Source organism: Petaurus breviceps, unplaced genomic scaffold, assembly GCF_028583685.1.
Source record: "Petaurus breviceps papuanus isolate PSGF00001 unplaced genomic scaffold, PetGlider_PUasm1.0 98, whole genome shotgun sequence".
Classification (NCBI taxonomy): domain Eukaryota; kingdom Metazoa; phylum Chordata; class Mammalia; order Diprotodontia; family Petauridae; genus Petaurus; species Petaurus breviceps.
Window position 1 is genome coordinate 6,641,640 of NW_027187460.1, and position 26,299 is coordinate 6,667,938.

At 37.3% G+C, this 26,299-nt stretch overlaps 1 protein-coding gene across 3 annotated transcripts in view; it reads left to right on the plus strand.

Moving 5' to 3' along the window:
- Positions 1-26,299, plus strand: part of TRAPPC9 (trafficking protein particle complex subunit 9) — a 1,063,197-nt gene that overhangs the window by 344,621 nt on the left and 692,277 nt on the right. For all 3 annotated transcript variants that reach the window (XM_069081231.1, XM_069081230.1, XM_069081232.1), the window contains one exon: positions 23,563-23,687. In XM_069081231.1, the coding sequence (XP_068937332.1) occupies positions 23,563-23,687 (125 nt within the window). The remainder of the gene's footprint in view (positions 1-23,562; positions 23,688-26,299) is intronic.

A 26,299-nucleotide genomic window follows, 5' to 3' on the forward strand; every position in this document is an offset into this window, starting at 1 on the left:
TGATCTTGACAACAACCTTTTGAGATAGTTGCTGTTATCCACATTTCCAGATGAGGAAACTGAGGCAGATGGAGGTTGAGTGACTTGCCCAGGGACATCTAGCCACTACATGTCTGATTTGAACTCAGTTTCTCCTAAGTCTTAAGTCTAGCATTCTATTCACTTTGTCACATGGGTGCCTCCAGACACCTGTACTAGCACCCTCAAAATGTGAGGTGTCATGGATGGGTTGCAATCCTATTTTTGGAAGGAACTCTTGAATCATTAGTCATGGATCCACTTGGGTATTGACAAAGAGATAATGTCCAGAGAGGAGATCAGTACCATGAAACTTAAGTTCACATAGTCTGTATCTGTGTTAGAGGCAGGCTTGGAACCTAGGTAGGTCTTCCTGACCCTGAGGCCATGTCTCTAGCAGTTATTCTACATCCCCTCTCATATTATTATTATTAGTTTCTAATAAGTTACTTTCTTATTCTTATTTGTTGTTCTAATAAATAACTTTGATGAAAGTATGAGATTGGAAATACGAGCAACATAGGAATTATAGGGGTTAATTCTCCTTTCTGTAGTAAACTAGAGTTCATAATTTTGGGAAAACCAGAAAAAATTAATAAGCTTATGTAATGTGGTGCTAATGAATAATAACTGATATTTATGAAGAACTAACCAAAACCCATGGGTGACTTGACTAATGTGAGAATTTGTTTTTGCTTGATTCTGCATGTTGGTTACAAGGCTTTTGTTTTTCTTTTTTAACTTTTTTTAGTGGTGGGGGGTATGTGGAAAGCTGAGAAGATGATGAGTGCTCTCCCTCCCAAATGATTGTGTATTTAATTTTCTCTGCATATTTACATTGACATACACATATATGTTCATTGATTTTATAATTATGCTACATATATATATTTCTATATACTTGTATGCCATATTTGAATGTAGCCATATTGAGAGTAGGAATTATTGTATATAAAGTGCCTAGCATAGTGCCTAACATATCAGGTGCTTAATAAATACTTATTGATTAATTGGGAAATCTCAGGGATGTGCAACTTTTTCCAGTTTAACAAGTTATATATGTGTCTCTGTTTATTTCTTACGTAATTGTAAAAGTTATACAAAGGAATGGAAGATACCAAAAATGGAAAAAAAAAAAAGTAGCCTATATTAATGCTCCCAGAAAGTAACTGTTAGAACCTCGGTAACTCCTGACACATATAGCTAATTCCTCATATTTATAAGATCTTTATGACAACCATTCAAACATATATCATGGGTATTTTTGATGACATCATAAACAAATTAGAAGAGCAAGCAAGAAATTACCTGTCAGGTCTATGAATAAAGGAAGAGCAAAAGATAGAGAGGATTGCAGAAAGTAAAATGAATGGTTTTGATCATATAAAATTAAAAGTTTTTTTATACAAACAAAAGCAAAATGGCTAAAATTAGAAGAGAAAAAGGGTAAATGCCCCCCCTCCAAATCTTTACAGCAAATTTATCTAATAAAGGTCTGATTTCTAAGATATATAAGGAATCAATTCAAATTTATAATAAAAAAACATTTTCCATGACTGTTCACCCACATATGCTTTTACAAATCTTGCAGTTTCTATATTCATAATATCACATCCAGCCTCTTTTCTTTACTTATACAGCTACTACGTTATTTCGGGCCTTCATCACCTCTTGCCCAGATTTTTGAAACATTCTTCTAAGTGATCCTCCTTCCTCACGTCTCTCACTATTCTGGTACATTTTACACATTTCTGCCAAAGTGTTCTTCTTCAGTGCAGATCTGACCAAATGACCCTCTTACTCAGTCAACTCCATTGGCTTCCTATTGTTTCTATAATAAAAGATTTACTTGTTTTTATCTTTTAGATGTCTTTTCAACTCTCTTATATGCTCAGATCTCTCCTGTTAATACACCCTGTGCACCTCAAATCTGCATTATTGCAGTAACCTTTTGGTAGGTTTCTGTGCCTAAGCTTTTTCCCTGTCTAAACCATAATCTGCATAGCAAACCACTCTTACTAAACCCTTGGTTCTGCATGTCAGTGCCTCCTATTCAAGTAAACTCCAGTGGTTCCCATTTACCTCAAGGGTCAAATATAATATCTTCTGTTTGACTTTTAAAGTCCTTCATAACCTGACCCCTTCCCATCCCCAAACTCTTCCACCTTCCTCCCCACCCTGTGTAATCCAGTGACACTGGTCTCCTTGCTGTTCTTTGCACAGGGCACTCCATCTCCTGGCTCCATTTTTACTGGCTGTTTCAGGCCTTGAAATCTTTCTGTCATCATCTCCATCTCTTAGTTTTGCTGACTTCCTTCAGGTTTCAATAAAAATTCTGCCTTCTACGGGAAGCGTTTCCCAATGCCCTTTAATGCTAGTGTCATCCCTCCATTGGTTGTCTCCAGTTTATCCTGTCTAATATCTTGTTTGTACATAGTTGTTTGTAAGTTGTCTTTCCCATTAGACTGTGAAGTCCTTTAGAACAGGAACTGTTGGGTTTTTAAAGATTTTTCTTTGTATTCCCAGCACTTAGCATAATGCATGACATATAGGAGATTTTTAACAAATGCTTGTTGACTTGTCTTTTAAAACTGGGTTGGGTTAGATGGCTACTGCATTCTCTCTTGAATGAAATTATGTGATTCTTTGCTTCCTGATTTGTATTTTGCAGATTCTCCATTATTGGACCTAGGCTTAACACCTTTCCCCAACACTAGATTCCCTTCAGAACAGATTTCACAGTGTGACACAGTCCCTGGAGAGATCTTGTTTTCTGTTAAATTATCTTAGGGTAGGTTAAGTATAGCATGTCATGATATTCAGCTTTAAATTAAATATCTTGGACCGTGCAGAAGTTAACTTTAAATGAATTTTGTTTTCATGAAACATTCATGAAACATTTGTTTTCAAGTATCTAAAAATGCTTGCCTTATGTATAAAGTGATATAATTTTATAATAAAAGTAACCAAATTAGTGCTTTTTGAAATTGAAATGAAATTAGTTGTGTTTATTTTTCTCAAAGGATTACATTAAATTTTTCAAAGTTTTTTATTTTCAACTTCTAAGTATCTCTATATCAGACTTAATAACAACAATAATAATGATAACTAACATTCAAATAGTGCCTACTTGTAAAGCCACATACGAGCAGCTTTCCAGAGGACTGTTGCTGTGAACAGCTTTCAAGGTTCTTATTACATAGCATAGTGAGCTCTCTACTTATTCAATAACAAATCAGAACAAAACATTCACAGAAAATCAAAATACAGCATTCATCATGTCATGACTCAACAACTTATCACTAAAATGGCCCCATAGTTTTCACCAAAGTGGTCACATAGGTTTAAACAAAGTACATTCATTTAGTCAATCACAAAATCCTTAATTCAGTCACAAAGTACAAAAGTCAAATTTCTCCACCCCTAGGTCACAGTAAATTAATAATCTTCCTAGTCAGTACACAGTATCCAAGTAAAGTCTTCTTTCACTTTGACTTGAGGCTGGTTCTCAGCTTCCATGGTTCTTTCCATGGTCCCAGCTCCAACTGTCACCTGGCTTCAAAGGCAGGTAGCTCCCAGTTCCTTGTCTAGCTCCTTGTCCAGTTCTTCGTCCAGTTCCCGTTCCATACCAGTCTACCTCAAGTCCTTCACAGTTCCTGTTTCTGGGAAGACAAAGCTTGACAGAGCGACGATAATAATCATGCACATTGCAGGCACCATCATCAATTCACTATCTGCCTGTGAAATCAACTCAGACCCACCAACAAGGTTGGAGAACTCAACACAAATCACCAACATAGAAATTAACACAGACCCAGAAATAAGGTCTAAGAGGTCAGCACAAATCATCAGTAAAGTCCCAGCACCTCCAAAACCCTCCTCCAGGACTTTTGTAAACATACAACCAGAAAATCTTCTTTCACAGCTTCCAATAAGGTACCAGGGCTTTTGTACAAAGTATTACAAACAAATATCAACACAGACAGAGCAGATAAGCAGAGTGCCAGGATACCACAAGTTTTTTCCTTCTTGACTCTGCCACCACAAGAGCCCTCTTCTCAGTTTTGCTATCTCTAGCCTGGAAATTCTCCTTATATATGGTCATTAGCTCCTCACCTTGCTGTTGCAGGAGTTCATGAGTTCTAGGGTTCACAAGTTGTGGGGTTCACACATTCTGTTTCTTAACAGACTTGATACAAGGCTCAAAAGAAACTTGAACTGAAACAAGGTGTTAATTCAATAGCTGAAACAAGGTGTGAACTACTTCTGTGCTTGCCATTACACTGCTATGTGCCAAACACTGTGCTATTATACTCTTTATAAACAATCCCTTATTTATTATATAGTTATTATATGAAAGATGGTATAGTGTAATATATAGGTTTGACCTCGTATGGACCAACACAATATTCACAGCACTGATGGCTACTATGAATATGCCGACATAATTCTCAATCTCAAAATATAACAGACTCTCCCTATATAAGACAGAAACAAAGCATTTATTCAGACACCAAAAAGCCAGATTCCAACACCAGGAATTGAATCCATCATAGCAACAAAGAAGTTAATATAATCATAGAACAGCAGGTGGCAACACTATCCTTTACTCTTCCCACAAACACTCGCAAGCCTAGTTGTCACAACAGGGGGCAAACACTCACAAGCCTAGCTGTCTCTTTGCGTGTGCAGTCCTCTCTCTCCTACCACCTAGCTACTTTAATTCTCAGCTTCCTGTGGGCTCTGCTCCACTCTTCAGTAAACTCCTCCCACCACAGGTACCATGTGATTTTGTTTGGCCTGTTAGAGGGAAGGGAAGATCTTCAAATTCCCATTACCATTACAGACCTTGGGTAAGGCACTTAACTTTTTATATTTGTCTCAGATTCTCCATCTCTAAAATTTGGATAGTAATCATCCAATTAAACAAATTCAGTTTACTAAGTACTTACTAAGTGCCTCTGCAAGTGCTGGAAATACAGAGTTTAGTTATCCTTGCCCTCATGTGACTTTTAGTCTATTATTAATCATAATGCATGATGAACATGTGAGCCATAGTAATTATGAATTCTAAATTAAGTGAGACAGAGCAACAGTATTTGTCATTACTTTCTGGTAAATTTTATAGGAATACTTATTCCTGTTAAAAAAACTTGATCAGAAAATTGATTCTTTGCTTGGCATTTGTGACTGTTTTTGGTTTTACTGATCCCACTGTAAAGCATTCTGTATTCTATATCTCCTGGCAAAACTCATGTTTATTCAGCTGAGACTGACCCTGGGTAATGAGTACAGTCCGTGTGGTTTAGCAGCATACACCTTGGCTATGAGCTCAGCCTGACCTAATTTCTGTGGCTGTTTGCTGAAAAATGAGAAGTTTTGTCTAGCAACTGTGCAATAACATTTCCTTTATAGCCAATATAACAAAATGATTGGATATAATTGAAAATCACAGACTATCGGAGCCAGAAGCACCCTTGTAACCATCTATTCCAGATTAAGAGTCTCTGACATATCCAACATATAGTCATCATGTCATCACTTGAAGGGAGAATAAGGGAGAACCACTATTTCCTTCAGCTGCCCATTTTTTCTTTTGGAAGTTCTAATTGTTTGAAAGTCTTTTCTTATACTGAGCCTATGTTATAAGATGCTTTTATATTTATGGTTCACTTTATAAAATAAAAGAATCTTGGAGTCCAGACAGACCTCAGAGACTGTTTTACCTAAATTACACAAGTTAGAATCTTGTCCACAGTATACTTTACAATTGATCATCTAGTTTTTCTCTGAAGATCTATATTGAGGATAAACCTATTCTTTTCTTAGCGGTCCATTCTTCTTCTTCTTCTTCTTCTTTTTGTATAGCTGTGATAGTATCCTAGAATCAGAAGTTTTGAACTCAGAAGGACTTTAGATGTTATCTTACCTAATACCTCTCTTCTATGTACCTGGAAACCTAGGGCAAGAGAAGGTGACTTGTTCAACATCCCCAAATTTGTAAGAGATTGTAATAGTAATGGAATTTAAAGATCCCCCTGTATTTGCTTGGTTTTTGGGTTGAGTGTTGAAACCCAGAGCTTGTGAGTCCCACTTGTAGGATAGACTTGTTGACATGAAAAGAGAGGGCTGAACTGGGTGCCGTGGATTTAGAGAAGGCCTAAGCAGAGAGAGAGGCAGAAGGACTTTTGGGAGCAGCATTGTAGAGGATTGCTGAGGGCCAGTTGGAGCTGCCCAGGACTTTTGAGAGCTGCTACCCAGAACTGCCAAGGACTGAGGAGACACGGCTGTGATGCCGGTATTTTGTCTGTCTATTTTGATGTTGTTTTGCCAGATTCATCCTCTAGTGAAGGACAGTGCTGTTGTTGCAGAGGTCCTGGAACTTTGCTGTTGGTTCAGAAGCCCTGAAGGAGGATTTTCTTGTTGTATGTTTACAGAAACCCTGGAAGAAGGTCTTGCTGATATTTTCAGGAGTCCTGAGACTGTTCTGAAGGCAGAAAGTGAATTGATGAGAACACTGGCAATGAATATTGTGGCTCTGTTAAGCTTTGTCTCCCCAGGAACAGAGATTGCTGAGAACTTGCCTTGGGTCAAGATGAAGAAAAGACCTCTCTTTGGGTATTAAATGCTGTGATGATATCTTAACCTTGCTGTAGCTCAGGGGGTAGATGGCCTTTGTACTCTCCACTGCCCCTTTTGAGAAGGTGCCTTGGTGGTAACTGATGATAATTGTAATTCAATTGTGATCCAGGGGTGGGAAACTTGACTTTTTTGTGCTCTGTGATTGACCAAATGAATATACTTTGTTTATGATTGGAAACTAATCTTAATCTCCATTTGAGAAGAGAGTCTTTGTGATTGACTAAAGGAATGTACTATCCAGGCATGGAATAGTACTTGGAAATCATTGAATCACACTTGGTGAATACTGTATTTTGATTTTCTCTGTTCTGTGAATGTTTTGCCTTAATTTGTCACTGAATAAAATGGAGAGTTACTATGCTGGTATTCTGAACCTTGGAAGTTGCCTTTGCTTGGCATTACGGAGGTAGACTTCATCTGAGGTCCTAACTCACACATATCAGATTGGCTAACATAACAGAAAAGGAAAATGATAAGGTCTAGAAGGGAAGTGGAAAAATAGGTATGCTAATGTACTGTTGGTGGAGTTGTAAACTGATCCACCCATTCTGGAGAGCAATTTGGAACTGTGACCAAAGGGCAATGGAATTATGAATATCCTTTGACTCAGCAATACCATTAATATGTCTGTATCTCAAAGAGATCAAAGAAAAAGGAAAAGGACCTCTATGTACAAAAGTATTTATAACAGCTCTTTTTGTGGTGCCAGAGAATTGGAAATTGAGAATGCCCATCCATTGGGGAGTGGTTGAACAAGTTGTGGTATATGATTGTGATGTAATACTATTGTGCTGTGAGAAATGATGAGCAGGATGGTTTCAGAAAAACCTGGGAAGACATAAACTGATGCAAAGAGAAGTGAGCAGAACTAGGAGAACATTGCAAAGTGACACTAATATTGTAATGATGAGTAACTTTTAAAGATAGAGCTTCTGTGATGAAGACAAGGATTCAAGACAATTCCAAAGGACCAAGAACACTGAAAAATGCTATCCCATTCAGAGAGAACTGATGAACTTTGAGGGCAGATTGAAGCATGTTTTTTTGCTTAAAAAAAAAAAAGAGGTAGAGTTGGGATTCAAACCCAGATTTTTTACTCTAGATTCAGTCCTCTTCAGTCATAAAATTACCTTTTCTCAATTGAAAACTCATGCCTCTCGTTCTACCTTCTAGGGCCAAGAAGAACAAGTCTAATCTGTCTTCCACACGATATTTTAAATACTTAAAAATAGCTATTTTGTTCCACTTTATTCTTTTCTTCTTCAGGCTTCTTTGCTGATTTCCCTGTACAGCATGACCATTACCTTTCTTTTTTGGGGGAGGGAAGGGGCTTTCTCTGGATGCTCTCTAAATTTTCAGTGGGCTTCCTAAACTGAGATACATATCATTAAACAGAATGCTCCAGATGTGATCTGAGCAGGTCAGAATACAGTAGTGTTACTAACTCCTTATTCCTGGAGGTGATACTTCTGTTAATGTAACCCAGGCTTGCATTAGCATGTTTTCAGCTACCACATTCTATTGTGGACTTTTGTTGAACACCCCACCCCCAATCTTTAGACACCTTCTTTCTAGCTATGTGTTCTCAAATATTCTGCTTTGGGAACCTGATTATTTTAACCCAAGTGGAAGACTTTATACTTAGCCTGATTAAATTTGTTCTTACTAGTGATAAATGTAAAGTCTTACACTTGTCCCAACTTGTCAAGTTCTTTTTGGTTCTTGTTTCTGTTAACCTCATCTGAAAAATGGGGATAATAATAGCACCTACTTTTAAATGTTGTGAGGACAAAATGAGATATTTGTAAAGTGATTTATATTCTTCCAAGTGCTATAACTAGCTATTAACTGTTCACTGTTACTCTTTTCCTTGCTTTATCAGCATATTTGGTTATTACATTAAAATCAATGCATTTATCTGTTTTATACAAATGTTGAAAGCCTAAGGCTTTAGATATCTCCTCCCTTGACATTAGTTCATTAGTGACTACTCTTTTGGTTATTAAGATCATAGATTTAGAGCTGGACGGCACCTCAAAGGTCATCTAATTCAAACTTTTTGTTCTATGAATAAGGGAACTAGAGCCCAGAGAGATTTTCAATTCTAACTTCACAGCATCTCTCATATTTTTTCCCTCCTCTTTGGTAACATGGCCACCACCCTATTTCAGACCCACAGCACTTCTTACCTGGACAATTACAATAGCTTCCTAAGTGGTCTTCTTGTCTCTAGTTTTTTCCTCTCTAGCTCATTCTGACCACATCATTCTTCTGCTCAGGAAGCTTCAGTGTCTCTGTTGCTTTTAGAATCAAACACAAATCTTAAATCCCATCACCTGGCTTTAGCTTACCTTTCCAAGGTTATTGCACATTATTCTTTGTGGTCCAGCCAACTGACCTTGTTACTATTCATTACACAGGATATTCCATCACCCTTGTCTATGCCTCTGCACAGGCTATAACCTATATCTCCAGTGTCCTACCTCCTAACATCTTAGAATCTCTTGCTTCCTTCAAACTAAGTCGAAGTGCTACTTCCTAAGGACTTTTCCGATTCCTCTGGTACAATTGTCTTCCACCTAAATTACCTTGTATTTACTTTGTGTGTATCTAACATATGCATATACACATACATTATATATGTATTTACAAATACGTATTTTATTCTGATCTAATGTAAGCTTCTTAAGGGAAAGAACTGCATTTTTTCTTTGAATCCCTAGCATCTAGAAAAATCTTACTTAATAGGTTCTAAAGTAAGTAATTTAAAGTCATATATTTAATAAGAAGTAGTATGAGAATTCTCACTATCACCCTTATTAAAAGTGGAAGAAGATCTTAATGGTTATCTAATCCAACCAGTTCCTGAAAAGGAATGCCCTGCATGATATGCTCAATAAATAATTCTCTAACCTTGGCTTAAAGACTGCTAATGAAGGGAAACTCAATACCTTCCAAGGCACCTTATTATATGTTTGGATAAATGTAATTTTTAGGAAGCTATTCATTATATTGTTTATGTTTCCCTCTTAGAAATTTCCACCCAGTGGTTCTTAGCTCTGTCTTCTGGTGCCAAACAAAACAAATCTAATCTCTCCCATAGGATAGCCTTTCATATACTTAAAATAGCTATCAAGTCCCTCCTAAGTCTTTTTGTCTAATATCCTTTTAAAAATATAATTTCCAAAATTGAAGTAGAATTACTCATGAGGTCTGACTGGGGCAGTGTTCAATGGGGCTATTACTTCTTAATTCCAAGAAGCTGGGAATCTTTTAGTGAAGCCTAACATAGCATGACTTGTTGTTGTTGTTGTTGCGATATTACTTCACTATCCTATTTTGAGTTTGCCTTCAATTGAAACTCATGGATCTTTTTCAGACAAACTGCTGTCTAACCATTCTTCTTCCATCTTGTGTTTGTAAACTTGATTTTTAAAATTTAAAATGGTACCAAAAAAAATCAAAATGGTAGACTTCACATTTACCTCTATTATATTTCATCTATTAGATTCAATCAGGTCCAGCCTGGCACTCTTTGGATCCTGACCCTTAACATCCATTATTCCTGCTATTTCTTGAAGTTTTGTATCATCTACTAAATTGATAAGGAAGCCATTTATGCCTTTATCCAAGTCATTGATAAAAATGTTTAATAGCACTGAGACCAACAGACATCCATGGGAAGACTACTGGAGACCTCCTTCCAAATTGTCATCGAACCACTAAACACTACTTCTTGATTCGGGCCATATAGCCCATTCCAAGCCATGTAAATATTTTGTTTTCCCTCTCAATTGTTTACACAAAAATATATTTATTATTAAATATTTCACTAAAGTCTAGGTAAACCTACTCCCCCCAATTTACCAGTTCAGTAATTTTGTTAAAAATAGGATTTATTTGATGATGATCATGATTTGATCACTACTATTGTAACAATGATTGGTACCATGGTAATTACTGTAAGGATCAATATAAGATTATAATTATTGACAGAATTTTAAAATCTCATTTTATTGCTGGGCACTCTCTCACAATGTACTTTTTATCCTTATCTGTAATGCCTGGAATACTCTTTCTTCTCCACATATACTACTAACCTCCCTGGCTTCCTTTTAAGCTCCACTTAAAATCCCACCTCCTGCAGGAAAGTTTACCTGACTCATCTAAATTCTAACACTTTTCCTGTTAATTATTTACTATTTATCCTGAATATAGTATGCTTTGTATATATTAATTTGCATGTTGTCTCCCCTATTAGATTGTAATCTTCTTGAGGGCAGAGACTGTCTTTTGCCTCCCTTCATAAAACGCAGTACTTAGTACAATGCCTGACACATAATAGGTGCTTACTAATGTTTATTGAATTGAATATATGATTTACATGAATTGTTGTCCACAGAAAAATTCCTCCCTGGAGTGTGATGCTTTTTTCACTTTGATGCAACATTCTACTCCCACCCTTCCTCTATCCTCAAATTAATTGGTCAGTTGGGCTGGTATGTCAGTGGTGTAGAGGGAAGCAATATGAAATAATTATGAAAATATAGGATAGAGCTAGTTTTTTAAATGAATTTTATTTTCCCCCTAATTACACATTAAAGCAATTTTTAACATTTTAAAAAAGTTTTGCATTTTAAATTCTATCCCTCCCTTCCTCACTTCCCTCCTCCCTGAGATGGTAAGCAATTAGATGTATATTATATATGTGCCATCATGTAAACATTCCATAGTAGTCATTTCCTACAGGAAGATTCAAATAAAAGAAAAAGAAGGAAAGAAAGAAAAGGAAAAATAGCATGCTTCAGTCTGTATTCAAACAATATAAGTTCTTTGTCTAGAGGCAGATAGTATACTTCGTTGTCAGAACTTTGGAATTGTCTTGGATTATTGTATTTCCAAGAATAGTTAAGTCATTTGCAGTTCTTCATTGTACACTATTACTGTTACTGTGTTCAACATTCTTTTGGTTCTGCTTGCTTCATTTTGCATCAGTTCATGCAAGTCTTTCCAGGTTTTTCTGAAATCATCCTGCTTGTCATTTCTGATAGCAGTTATATTCCATCACAATCATGTACCACAACTTTTTCAGCCATTCCCCAATTGATGGGCATCCCCTCAATTTCCAATTCTTAACCACCACAAAAAGAACTGCTATAAATATTTTTGTACAAATAAGTCCTTTTCTCTTTTTCTTTTTAATGTCTTTGGCATATAGACCTTGCAGTAGTATTGCTAGATCAAAGGGTATGCACAGTTTTATAGCCCTTTGGGCATAGTTCCAAATTGATAGAGCTAAAGTTTTGAAGAGCCTTAAACATTTGTAGTTTTGAATTAAACTAGCTAGCCTGGGCTTCAGATTAAGATACTGATTTAGTTTCTCAGATTATACTTAAATTATGTCCCATCTTTCAACAGCCACTACTATAATGACCACTACCGCTCTTCCTACTTTTAACTATTATTGCTATTAGTACTAAATTGTTGATATTTTCTTTTAAGGCTTTTTCTTTCTTAACATATTTTTTCATGTGACATTTCCTTTTCCTGGAAATAGTAGCCATGTTCTAAAACCTTGTTGTATGACTGTTTTGAGAATGTATAATATAAATCTAAATAATAATAGCTAACATTTATTTAACGCTTAACTATGTTTCAGGCACTGCACTAAATGCTTTACATTATCTCATTTGATCCTCACAACAAATTTGGGAGGTAGGTGCTATTATGATTCTCATTTTACAGATGAAGAAACTGAGGCAAATAGGGTTAAATGACTTACTCATGTTTACATGACTAGTGTCTGAGTTTGGATTTGAATTCAGGTCTTCCAGACTCCAGACCCAGCGCTTTCTCCACTGCTCCACCTAACTGCCTCAAATCTAAACAAACTGGTGCATTTGATGTTGGACTCCTGCCCTGGGAACAACTGAGATCAGTGTTTGGGGAAAGATGAGAAGTCTGAGCTAACCTCTGATTTTCTTAATTGCCTCTGTTTTTCAACTCTTTTGTCTCCTACAGGGCAGCCATTTGGGCAAGAACTCCAGTCAGCTGTGCTTTAGTGCCACCTTTTAAATCTATAGAACTATATCCTCTGAAAACATTATTTTTCAAAAATCTATTTATGTGCCTCAAAAATAATATCTCTTATTATTTTCCTCATCTGGTAATGATGCTGCCCTCCCGGTTACCTGGGCTTCAGTTTGTGAATTCATCCCTAAGTCCTCCTTTTTCCTTTGTCATATTGAATTAGTTGTTTGTGTCTTGTCTATTGTGTCCATTTCGTCATTGTCCTTGTATTTCCACAAAGCATTGCATGGTTTTGCAGAAAAACTTCAGGACTTTGAGTAAGGAACAACTTTTATACAAATCCAGTCTTTAATATTCAGTAGTTATGTAGTTCTAGATAAACTGCTTAGTCTTGTGGAGGCTCCATTTTATAGATCAGGACAATAATACTTGTGCTGCTTAACTCAATGTTGTTCTGAGGGAAGTGTTTTTTCAGTAAATTATTAGTATATTTCTGTTGTTCATAGATTCAGAGTTAGAAGGGGCCTAGTGAGGGAGAATTGAGTCCAGATCAGAAAAATGAAGCCCAGGGAGGTTGTGACTTGCCCCAGGTCATACAGATAGTCAGTAGGAGAAATAAGATTTGATCCGTGTCCTCTGCCTCCTCTGTCTCTAAGTTTCTGTAAGTCTCTGACATCTCACCCTTGATTTTCATCCCTCTTGTTACTACACTGTTTTGTGACTCATTACTTTTTACTCAAACTACTGCAGTAGTTTCCTAACCCAGCCTTCTTACCACTAGTCTTTTGCACTAATCTTTTCCTTCACATCTCTAATTTCGACTGCATACCACAGCTACAACAACCTTCCTCTGACTCATCATTCTGATCAGGCAGCTGTTGTCATCATGGATCTTTAGTGATTACCTGTAGCTTTCTATATAAAGTCTTATCTTAAATTCAAAGTTCTTTATGATATGGCCCTCACTTATCTCCCAGCTGTTTTTCTCACTCTTCCTCGTCAACTATCCTATATTTCTATTAAATTGAACAATATGCCACTCCTTAAGGATGCCTAGTTTTTTTAACTCTTTTCTTTTGCTCACTACTCCTTCTACCTGAAAATTCTCCTGAATATGTCTCTTAAGATTGTAGAATCATAGATTTAGAACTGGCATGCTACCAACTTTTTTTTCAATCCTTTTATTTGACAGACAAAGAAGCAGAGACCCAGAGAGGATATTTGATTTGTTCATGGTTTTACAGACATATGTCAGAGACAAAATTTGAACCTAGTTTATCTTCCTCCAAATCTAGTGTTCTTCTTACTATGTTTAGTAGCTTCTTATAATCTTCCATTGCCTTTAGGTCCACCTGAAATGCCTCTCTTTTCGCTAGAACCAGAAATTAGGTTTCTTTCAACTCCTTTGTGCCACTTCTTTAGAATTCTTTAGAAACATTTTACCTGGTATTGTAGGTATTGGCACATGTCTCATCTTCACTAATATATTTGAAATTAAAGACTACATCTTATTCATTTCTCTGTCTCCCCCATTACTGAGTATACTACATATAGCTATATTCATTGAATTCTTACTCAATTGAATTGAATGAATCTGTGCTAGGACTAGTACAAAAAAATCTCCTGGATGATCTGGAGATTATAATCCAAGGCAAACACCATTTAGGTTGATGAAAACATACAAATTATATAAGTAATGGAAGGAAGTGAAAAATTAGCAGTTCATGAACTATTTTCTTGAACCCTAGGATTCTGTGCTACAATCAGTAGAATTTGTATATGAAAGAAATAGTGTTAGTAATGTTTTCTCTTCTGACATTAAAGAACTTCAAATATTTGCTATGACACAAGTACAGTTTCTCTCCCTGTTGCTGCAGGTCATAGTTTTCATGCATTAGTATATGATTTAATGAGTAACTGTGGCCAAAATCCCATTAGTTGTACAACCTTCTGATGATGTGTTTAATTGTAACTAGCTAGTATGGTTCTTTAAGGTCTGTTTGGATCCTGATCTTATTTCCTGTAATGTTAATTTTATTTCCTTTCTGTCATAGTTAGCTGCAAATCTGTTAAGCATGCCATTTATTTGATTTCCTCAGGCAATGACAAAAATGTATTTTTAAAATATAAGACCAGGGCCAATCGCAAGTCCCAGGGACAATAGATTACTCTTTCCATGTTGACATTGAACCATAAAGACTGCTCTTAGGATCTGGCTGTTCAGCTAATTATGTATCCATGCAATTGTCCTTTTTTAAAAATTCTTATCTACGTATCATTCCATACAAACAGCTTGGGAAGCTTGTTCATTGTCATGTTAAAATTAAACTTTCCTGGGGCAGAGTCAAGATGGGGGAGTAGAAACAGGACTTTCTCACAGCTCCAGTTCCCACCTCCCCCAATTCATATAAAAAATTACTCTAGACAAACTTTGGAGCTACAGAACCCACAAAATGACACAGAGAAGCTAACCTCCTGCTGAGAACAGCCCAACAGGCTGGCAGGAAGAGGCCAGCACAGCACTCTGGGAGCTGAGACCAGCCCCTTCTGAGCCAGAGGTCTTAGCCCCAGGGCGGGCCTGACCAGCTGCTGGCTGTAGGGACTTCAGATCACCAGCAGCTGTGGTGGTTTCCAGAATTATCAACCCATAGAGGCTAAGGACAAAGTGAGAGGTCAGTGCAGTGGGAATTTTGGGATCCAGAAGTTGGGAGTGTAGTCGCCTTTGCCCCTGGGGCGAGGAACACTGAGGCCGTGCAGCCGCAGCCACATGGCTGTTTCAGCTCCTGGTCTGCAGATTGTAGGGGGTCCAAGTTATCAGTCTGAGGGGTAATCACTCTTACTTTAACCTGCTTGGATCTGGATTGCTGTCTAGGGTGGAGGTCCTGGGGTGTACGACTAGCTTGCCAGAGCATGTGGAAGCTTCAGAGAAGGCACACATCTAATACCTTCAGCATCTCAGAAAACCCCCGCATTTGGGATGAAGCTTCCTGTCTGGTGGCACAGTCCTACTGTGGCAAAAAGCTCAAAAGTCAAGTAATTGAGTGGCAACATGAGAAGGCAAAAGAAGCAAAACAAAAAGAGCAACGCAACTTTACACTCCTATTTTGGGGACAAAAAGGATCAAAGCATGGAACAGGAGGAAGACAGTGAAGTCAGAACTCCTGCATCAAAAGCTTCCAAGAAAAATATGAGCTGGTTACAGGCCATGGAGGACCTTAAGAAGGATTTTGAAAAACAAATAAGAGAAACGGAGGAAAAATTGGGAAGAGAAATGAGAACAATGCAAGAAAATTTTGAAATGAGAGTCAACAACCTGACTGAAGAAATTAACACCTTAAAAAATAGACTAACTCAGGGGTGGCTAGGCGGCGCAGTGAGTAAAGCACTGGCCCCAGAGTCGGGAGGACCTGAGTTCGGTTCTGGGCTCAGACACTTAACACATAAAAACCCCAAAAACTAACCATGTAACCGTGGGCAAGTTACTTAACCCCAATCGCCCTCCAAAAGGCCAAAAAAAAAAAAAGACTAACTCAGATGGCAAAACAGGCTCAAAAAGGCAATGAGGAGAAGAATGACTTAAAAAGCTGAACTTACCAAATGGAAAAAGAATCTCAAAAGCTCACTGAAGAGAATCATTCCTTCAGAATTAGATTGGAGCAAATGGAAGCTAGTGACTTTATGAGAAATCAAGATACTATTAAACAGATCCAAAGAAATGAAAAAATAGAAGGCAATATGAAATATCTCATTGGGAAAACCACTGACCTGGAAAATAGATCCAGGAGAGATAATTTGAAACTTATTGGACTACCTGAAAGCCATGATCAAAAATAGAACCTAGAAATCATCCTTCAAGAAATTATCAAGAAAAACTGCCCTGATGCTTTAGAACCAGAGGGCAAAATAGAGGTTGAAAGAATCTACCAATAACCTCCTGAAAAAGATCCCAAAAAGAAAGCTCCTAGGAATATTATAACCAGGTCCCAAAATTCGCAGATCAAGGAGAAAATATTACAAGCAGCCAAGAAGAAACAATTTGAATATTGTGGAAACACAATCAGGCTAACCCAGGATCTGGAAGCTTCTACACTGAGGGATTGAAGGACTTGGAATATGATATTCTGGAGGTCAAAGGAGCTGGGATTAAAACCAAGAATCACCTACCCAGGAAAAATGAGTATCATATTTCAGGCGAAAATATGGTCATTCAATGGAATAGAGGACTTTCAAGCATTCTTGATGAAAAAACCAGAGTTGAATAGAAAATTTGACCTTAGATACAAGAAGCAAGAGAATCATGAGAAGGTAAACAGGAGAAAGAAATCATAAAGAACTTAACAAAGTTGAATTATTTACATTGTAACTGATTAAACTTTTCTCAGTATGAGAATAGTTGAAGGGAATAGAAATATATGTATATATATGCATATATACATACATATATGTCTATATATAGGAGGGTATATGGGCATATGAATACTTATGTGAATGTGTGTATATATATGTTTACAGGTATACATAGACCAAAGGCACAGAACCAATTTAATAGGAAGGGATGATACTTAAAAGGTGAAATTAAGAGGTGAGAGAGGAATATAATGAGAGGAGATGGGGAGAGACAGAATGGGGTAAACTGTCTCGTATAGAAGAGGCAAGGGAAAACTTACAATGGAGGGGAAGAACAGGAAGGCAAAAGGGAATGGGTCAACCTTATTCTCATTGAATTTGGCTTAGGGAGGGAATGACTTACACACTAAATAGGGTATCTCACCCTACAGAAGAGTAGGGGGGAAGGGGATAAGAGGGGGGATAATGGAAGGGAGAGCAGGCTGGGGGGGAGGGAAGTTGGAAGCACCCACTTTTGAAACGGGACAGGATCAAAGTAGAGAATAGAATGAGTCGGAGGTGGGAGGGGAGGGAAGGAAATATAGTAAGTCTTTTACAATATGTCCACTATGGAAATGTTTTGCATAGCTACACATGTACAACCTAGACTGAATTGCTTATCTTCCTAGTGAAGGTGGGTGACAAGGGAGGAAGGGAATGAATCTTGAATTCAAAGTTTTAAAATCAAATGTTTAAATACATTTATAAATATATATACTATGATTAATATTATCATATATATAACTGGGAAATAAGATATTCAGTCACTGGGGCATGAAGATCCACCATGTCCTACTGGAAAGTCAAAGGGGGTATGGAAGAGGATATGGGAGAGAGCAGATTAGAGGAGGGGATATCCAGTGGGATTGCTATTTTGGGGTGGAGTAGGGGAAAAACAGGGAGAAAATTTGTAACTCAAAATCTGGCAGAAATGAATGATCTAGGCGTGGCTAGGTGGCGCAGTGAGTAAAGAGCTGGCCCTGTAGTCAGGAGGACCTGAGTTCAGTTTCGGCCTTAGACACTTAACACCCACACAAAAAAACCGATCCATGTAACCTTGGGCAAATTACTTAACCCCAAATCCCCTCCAAAAAAAAAAAAGCAAAAAAGAAATGAATGATGTAAACCAGAAGTTAATAAAGCATTTAGTTTAAAAAAAAAAGAAAAAGAAACTAAAGTAAATCAAAGGGCTTGAAGAGAGAAAAAACACTAAAAGCCAGCATGAGCTCATTATGAAGAAGCTACACCAAACTGTTTTCTCTCTTGATCATAAATAAACCAGAACCTAAACTTAAAAAATAAATAAATTAATTAATTTAAACTTTCCTGATCTACCACTCTAATAACCATGAAAAAAAAAAGTTGGCATCATATATACTGATTTGAATGAAATAATGGTGACTTTTTGAAGGTACTACTCCCTCTTCTGGATGCTTGCTAGCCATCTCTTTATTTACAGATTTTCCTGGGCATTGGTTCATAGTTTACAGTCTTTAGTTTCTTCTCCCTTTTGAAAACTGTTGCCACCCTTGCCCTCTAAGTCTCTAGCGCTTCTTGTGTTGTCAGTAATCTTTCTAAGATCACTCACGGTAGTACAGTAAATACATCTTTCAATTCTTTTGGTACTGATAACTTGAACTCTTTAAAGGCAGCTTAATGCTTTCTGATGATCTCCGTACATATATTGGGTTTCAACTCCCTATTAACCATTTTATTTCTGTCTTCTCTGAGCCAAAGGTAATTTTCCTTGGCAGAAAAAAAAAAAACCGGAAGGAAAATTATGAGCTAAACTGGTCTCCATATCACCATTGTTCATTATTATCCTTTCATCTACTGCAGCAGATTTCTCTCTTCTGTGCTTTGTGATATAAACACTCAGTAGACCCATCTAGGAGTTGCATCGGGTGTTCAAGGAAGACACGAACCTCTGGTGTGAAGACATATGAAACCCTTTTAAGGGCTGCTCATCTATTGCTAGTGTCTACTTGGCACTCATTTACCGGGCACAAAAACCCTCACCTATGACTCCAATGTGCAGTGGTCCCACCCTTGTAAAGTATCTCATCAGATGGGCTAAGTTGAGGGTGACTGACAGGCTTCAAATTCTTTTATGAATTGAGTGATGTCTACCTGAAGCATGTCAAGATTTTTCTTGATGGAATGGACAGATGAGAACAAATTTTTTTCCAGCAGGTGTGAAGGGGACACCAAGTTCATCCATTGTATTCCAGGCCATTGCTAGACCTCTTTACTTTTGTCTTGCCACTGGGCTTCAGTGTCTCTCGAAGAGAGAGTGAGGCTGATGACTTTGTGTAACTCTGCTTCATTTAAATCCAGTTCCGAAGGAGTCAAGACATTACCTGCGATGTTGCCGGTCCTCTTCAGAATTGAAGGGCAAACAACAGCCATCCAGGGAACAGATTAGGTTCTGCTCTAAGCAGTCTGTGTCCTTGCAAATACTTATATAACATTAAACACTGCCCTCAAAGACTGGTAGTTACATCAGCATTCTTACCATTGCTCATTAAAGGCTCCCTCTATTCATTACGGGAAATGTTTTCTTCATATACTCATTTATTCATCAAACATTTATTAAACCTTTACTGTATGCTAGGTATTAGAACTACAAAGAAAAAAAGGGCTTGCCCCCAGGGACCTCCATCTATCTATCTATCTAGACTGTGTATATGTATGTATATATGTGTGCGCTTGTGTGTATATGTATATATGTGTTATGTCTGTGTGCACCTATATATGCATGTGTATACATGCATGTGTGTTTACAGGCACGCACACATATGTATGTATGTATATATGAAGAGAGAGAAATGGAAATATGGGGACGGCTAGGTGGCATGGTGGATAGCTTGGAATCAGGAAGACTCTTCTTGCTGACTTCAAATCTGGTCTCTGACACTTACTAGCTATTGGCCAAGTCACTTAACCCTGTTTATCTTAATTTCCTTATCTGTAAAATGAGTTACAAAAGGAAATGGCAGACCACTCCAGTATATTTGCAAAGAAAACCCCAAAAAAGGGTAATGAAGAGTTGTACATGATGGAAAAACAACTGAACAACAAAATACACACATATGTATATGTAACATAAATATGTATACATGCATATATGTAAATTAAATTTAAAATAGTTCCAAGTACTGAGATACAACTTTTAGATAACACATGATTCCTGCTGTCATAGAGGTTATCAATTACTAGGAAACTGGAATTAAGTATCATATATTAGAGAGTTTCAGACATAGAGCGATTGATATCTATTTATCTATGTATGGTTGAAGCTGTCTAATATCTGTGCATGTTGGGAAAACCTCTTCAAATAGACTGATCGATTGATATCTCTCTCTGTCTCCCAATTTATTTATTTTTAGTTTTCAACATTCATTTCCACAAGATTTTGAGTTAAAAATTTTTCTCCCTGTCTCTCCCCTCCCCCCACCCCCAAATAGCAAGCCTACTAAATACCCCTTCCCCCAATCTGTTCTCTCTTATATCCCCTCGCCCCAACTTTCTAGTAGGGCAAGATGGATTTCTATACCCCAGTGCCTATATATCTTAATTCCAAGTTGCATGTAACCTGCATTAACATTTGTTTTTTTAAACTTTGAATTCCAGAGTCTTCCCCTTCTTTCCTTCTCACCCACTCAGACTGGGAAGACAAGCAATTCAAGGTTGTACATATGTAGTTATGTAAAACATTTCCATAGTAGTTAACATTGTGAAAGACTAACTATATTTCCTTCCAAGCTATCCTGCTCCCCACTTATTCTATTTTCTACTTTGACCCTGTCTCTTTTCAAAAGTCTTTGCTTCCAACTACCTTCTCCCCCAGTCTGCCCTCTTTTCTTCCTCCCCTTCTTATCCCCTTCCCCCCTGCTTTCTTGTTGGATAAGATACCCAAATGAGTGTTTATGTTATTCCCTCCTTAAGCCAAATTCAATGAAAGTAAGGTTGACCCATTCCCTTTCACCTTCCTGCTCTTCCCCTCCATTGTAACAGTGTTCTCTTGCCTCTTTTATATGACATAATTTACCTTAATCTATCTCTCCCTTTTTCCTTCTCCCAATATATTCCTCTCTCATCTCTTAATTTTATTGTTAAGATATTATCCTTCATATTCAACCCATCCCGTGCCCTTTGTCTATGTATACATGTTCACACTTATGCACACACTCACATATATATTTATATGTTCATGCACCCTCCTATACATATGTATATATGTATATATACATATATATTCCCTTCAACTGTCCTCATACTGAGAAAAGTCTCATGAGTTACAATTATCGTTTTTCCATGTAGGAATGTAAATAAGTTCCTTGTGATTTTTTTTTCATCTTTTCTCATGCTTCTCTTGCTTCTTATGATTGAAACTCAAGTTTTCTTTTCAGCTCTGTTTTTTCTTTTTATCAAGAATGCTTGAAAGTCCTCTATTTCATTGAATGACCATATTTTCCCCTGAAACATGATACTCAGTTTTGCTGGGCAGGTGATTCTTGGTTTTAATCCTAGTTCTTTTGACCCCTGGAATATCATATTCTAAGCCCTTCGATCCCTTAATGTAGAAGTTGCTAGATCTTGTGTTATCCTGATTGTGTTTCCACAATATTCAAATTGTTTCTCCCTGGCTGCTTGTAATATTTTCTCCTTGACCTTGGAACTCTAAAATTTGGTCTGTGATATTCCTAGGAGTTTTCTTTTTGGGATCTTTTTCAAGAGGTGATCAGTGAGTTCTTTCCATTTCCACTTTGCCCTCTGGTTCTAGAATATCAGGGTAATTTTCCTTGAGAATTTCTTGAAGGATGATTTTTAGGTTCTTCTTTTGATCATGGCTTTCAGGTAGTCCAGTAATTTTCAGATTATCTCTTCTGGATCTATTTTCCAGGTCAGTGGTTTTTCCAATGAGATATTTCACATTGCATTCTATTTTTTCATTTGTTTGGATCTCTTTTATGGTATCTTGATTTCTCATAAAGTCCTTAGCTTCCAGTTGCTCCAATCTAATTTTGAAGGAATTATTCTCTTCAGTGAGTTTTTGAAATTCTTTTTTCATCTGGCAAATTCAGCTTTTTAAGGCATTCTTTTCCTCATTGGCTTTTTGGACTTCTTTCACCATTTGAGTTAGTCTCCTTTTTAAGGTTTTATTTTTTTCAGAATTTTTTTAGGTCTCCTTTAGCAGGCTGTTGCCTTACTTTTCATGATTTTGTTGCATCATTCTCATTTCTCTTTCCAGTTTTTCCTCTACTTCTCTTATTTGATTTTCAAAATCCTTCTTGAGCTCCTCCTTGACCTGTGACCAATTCATATTTTTCTTGGAATATAATTGGAAGCTTTTGATGAGTTCTGACTTCATTGTCCTCCTCCAGTTCCATGCTTTGATCCTTTCTGTCCCCAAAAAAGGATTGTTTGGTCTAATTGTGCTTCCTTATCTTGCCAATTACTTGTCTTTTGAGCTCTTTCCCCTGATAGAACTCTGCTTACAGAATGGAGAGAGCTTTGTCCCAGATTGCTGGGGTTTTCACAGCTGTTGGAGCTATTAATTGGGTGCCCTCTCTACAGCCCCCACAAGCTCTGGCTTACTGGCCACACACCCTAGGACCACCACCAAAAACCGTGATCCAGATCCAAGCAGGTCAGAGCAAGAGTGATTACCCGTCTGAATGGTTTCTTGGTCCCCCTATGATCTGTAGCCTAGGAGCTCGAAAAGCAGCTAAGTGGCACTGCTTTGCCTCCTGCCACTTCTTGACCCAGGGGCAGGGGCTGGACCATGCTGTTCCTTCACCCTTACAACAGGGTTCCTTACTGACGTTTTATATTCTCTTTGGCGTTTATGGCTTGAGGAGTGTGAAAACCATCACAGCTGCTGGTGATTCATTCTTCTGAAGTCTGCTCTGGCCCTTCTGTGTGCTGGTCAAGGCTGAAGAAGCTCGATTCACTGGGGACTGCAATTGGCTCCCAGTGTGCTACAATAGATCTTTCCTGTTGGCCTGCCAGGCTGCCTTCAGCCAGAGATTTGTTTCTCTCTGTCTTTTTGTGGATTCTGTAGCTTTAAAATTTCTTTAGAGTCATTTTTCTTTTACAGGTATTGGAGATGGTTGAAGCTGGAACCAACGCCAAGTTTGTACTTTTTTCTCTCTCTTTCTCAAACATTTACAGATAAATGAATAAAATATTCAAAACAATTGCAAGGTGATTATTTCTGGCCAGAAAGTTGTGGCAAACACTGTGTGAGAAACTAGGAAACATCTCATAAAGGAGAGTACTTAAGCTAAATCTTGAAAAAAGATAGGACACTCAAGAAGTGGGATGAGGAATGAATTAATACTTAATATAGGGACTGACCTCTAAAGACACAGGTATAGGAGAGGAAATGTGGAGGAGGAACAGTAATCAAGTAGGCCAAAATGTATCCTGTCTGCCTGGGACTCACTAGCATGTTCTTCCTCCTTTTTTTTTTTTCTCTAGATGGAATCAGTGTCAGTGGTCTTCCTCTTTCCAGTCCTTTTCGACAGATTGTCAAGCCTCGAGTTGACAACAAAGCAGTGAATCCCCCAGAAGGCAGCAAGGCTGGTGATTTCAGCCATGTAAAAGTAAGTGAGTGTTTTCTAGACACGAGATATACATTTATTTGTTCAGCTTACCCTTTAAGTGCCTCTGTAAATTTTTATTGGGCAAAGTTTGTTTGGGGCTGGGGATATGGTACTGTAAGGCAAGCAATAATCTTTGTATTATAATATAATTATTGTTCTGTGGCAAAACTTGTTATCTCATAACGTTTGGACCTGTTATGAATTTGAGGAAAGTAATTGCAATCAAGCTAGTGTCTTGTTATTTGGAGAGTTTATACTGCAGTTATGAAACCTACTGAATTGGTCTGAAAATAGGATGAGCTTTTCCTCATCATATTCCCCACCCTCACTTCAATCTCACTCTCACCCTGAATTTGAACAAACTTTGAGTCTGTCCTTTGAGAAGGATGATGAATGGGACCTAAGAGAGAGAGGTCAGTGATAAAAATGAATATAGCATCCTGATTGGAATCAAAAGAAATACAGAAAAAGGAATAAAAAGACCTTTCTCAGTAAATTAATATATTTATTTATAATAATTTTATTTAATAATTTTTCATTGTATACACACACAAACATACCCTCGCTCCTTCCAACTTGATCTCACTTTAGAGAGTTTGTCTGTATTTGGGAGCAGCTCAAATATAGAGGTATTTCGATTTAAAAGTACTGCACTTAAAATGGCTCTGTTACCTGGCCTTGATTGGCACTTAATAAATATTTGTTGAGTTAAGTTGAATTGGACCCTGAATTTTTTTTCCAATTTTCCCTATCATGCTTGTCAGCATTTTGTTGTCATCTCCTTCCTTCTCTTGTCATCTTCCTCCTCCTCTTCTACCACCATCACCTCCTTCTCCTCTTCATCAAATCTAGCATTTGTATAGCATTTAAATTTGATTAAATTAAAAAAATACTTTTACAAATATCATCTCATTTTATTCTCAGAACAACCCTGGGAAGAAATTGCTATCATCATCTCTATTTATAGTTAATAAGTATGTGAGGCCGGATTTGAACTCAGTTCTTCCTGTTTCCAGGTTCAATGCTTTATTTCTTGGGCCACATAGATGCCCCCTGGAGACATCATCTCACATATTGAATGGATGGAAAATAATTGGATCCCAGAGTTAGCATGAACAGCCCATGTCTTTATAATCCTTTTACAACTACAAAGTTCTGCCTGTAGAAGAATTTGTGAGATTGGCAGTATAAAGTATTTTTTCCCCATTTTACAGATGAGGCAGCCAAGGCTTTGAGAAGTTAAGTGTTTGCCTTATAGTCACAGAGGTAGGAAATATTAGAGTCAGGAACTGAATCTAGGTCTCCTGACACTGGGTTCCGCACTCCTCCCACTATACTGCTCTCTGTGTGCATGTGTGCGTAGGTTTTAATTTAAATATGTGAATTCCTTGGTGAAGGGAACTCTGTGAATACAGATTTGGAGTCACTGTAGTACGAGTTGTAGTTCTAGAGAATTACATTGAAAGATGAAATGATTTATCTAGAGTTGTAGCTAGTATGTCAGCATGTATGTGTCAGGGGTGTAATTTGAAGTCAGGTCTAGTACTTCTACCAGACTTCCTCTGATCTTCTTTGAGGTCTTGTCAGTATTCCATCTGTAATACCGAAATGCAGTTCTGGGGAGAAATCCTCAAGCTAATCCTGCTGTTGACTTTCCTTCTGGGTTTTTGAATTGGCTAATTGATGACAATCCTTTAGAGGTTTTCTTAATCCTTGCTTCTTCAGTAAAAAAGGCACTGCGATACTAGGTTGCCAGGTCAGCCATTTGCTCTAGGAGGTCATTTTTTGAGATTACTACTATTTGGAGTTAACTTGTCAAAATGGAGAATTCTGTGTATTTTCTTCAAGCTTTATTTATATATGCACTGCCATTTAAAATAAGCTGATGCTTCATGTTGTTATGGAAAGAAGCTGGTTTTGGAATCAGGAAACCTGGGTTAACTCTTAGCTCTCACATTTACTGGTGATATGACTTTGGACAAATCACTTTACCTCTGATTCTCTTATCTACCAAATGAAGATAATAAGACTTGGACTTCTTACCTGATATGGTTATTGGGAATGGAAACCCCATGTGTGGAAATATCTTTTCATTAGTATTTCTCTAACCTTCTTAAGGGAATAATAATGATGATAATCACTGAATCCTCGATTTTGAGTCAGAAGGGATATCCAAAGTCATCCACTCAAATCACAAATCTTGTTTAGTATAGTAGTATCGAATTCAAATAGAAATGGATCTCTGTGAGTTGTATATTGACTTAGAAAACTAGCACTTAACATTATTTCTGTTGTATTGTATTTTCATACTTTGTTAAACATTTCCCCATTGCATTTTACTCTGTTTTGGAATCTAAGCTGGGGAATTTTGCAGTCCTCTGCAGGACATGAGTTTGATACTTCTGGTTTAGAACATTCCTAACAAATATTTATCCAGTTTCTACTTAAATATCACTAATGACAGATACCTGACTGCCTTTCATGGCATACCATTATAATAATGCCATAATTATAACAACATGATAATTATATGGCTTACATTTATAGACTGCTTTATGGTAAGTTACAATGCATTTTTTTTTTAAATTTAAAGCAATTGGGGTTAAGTAACT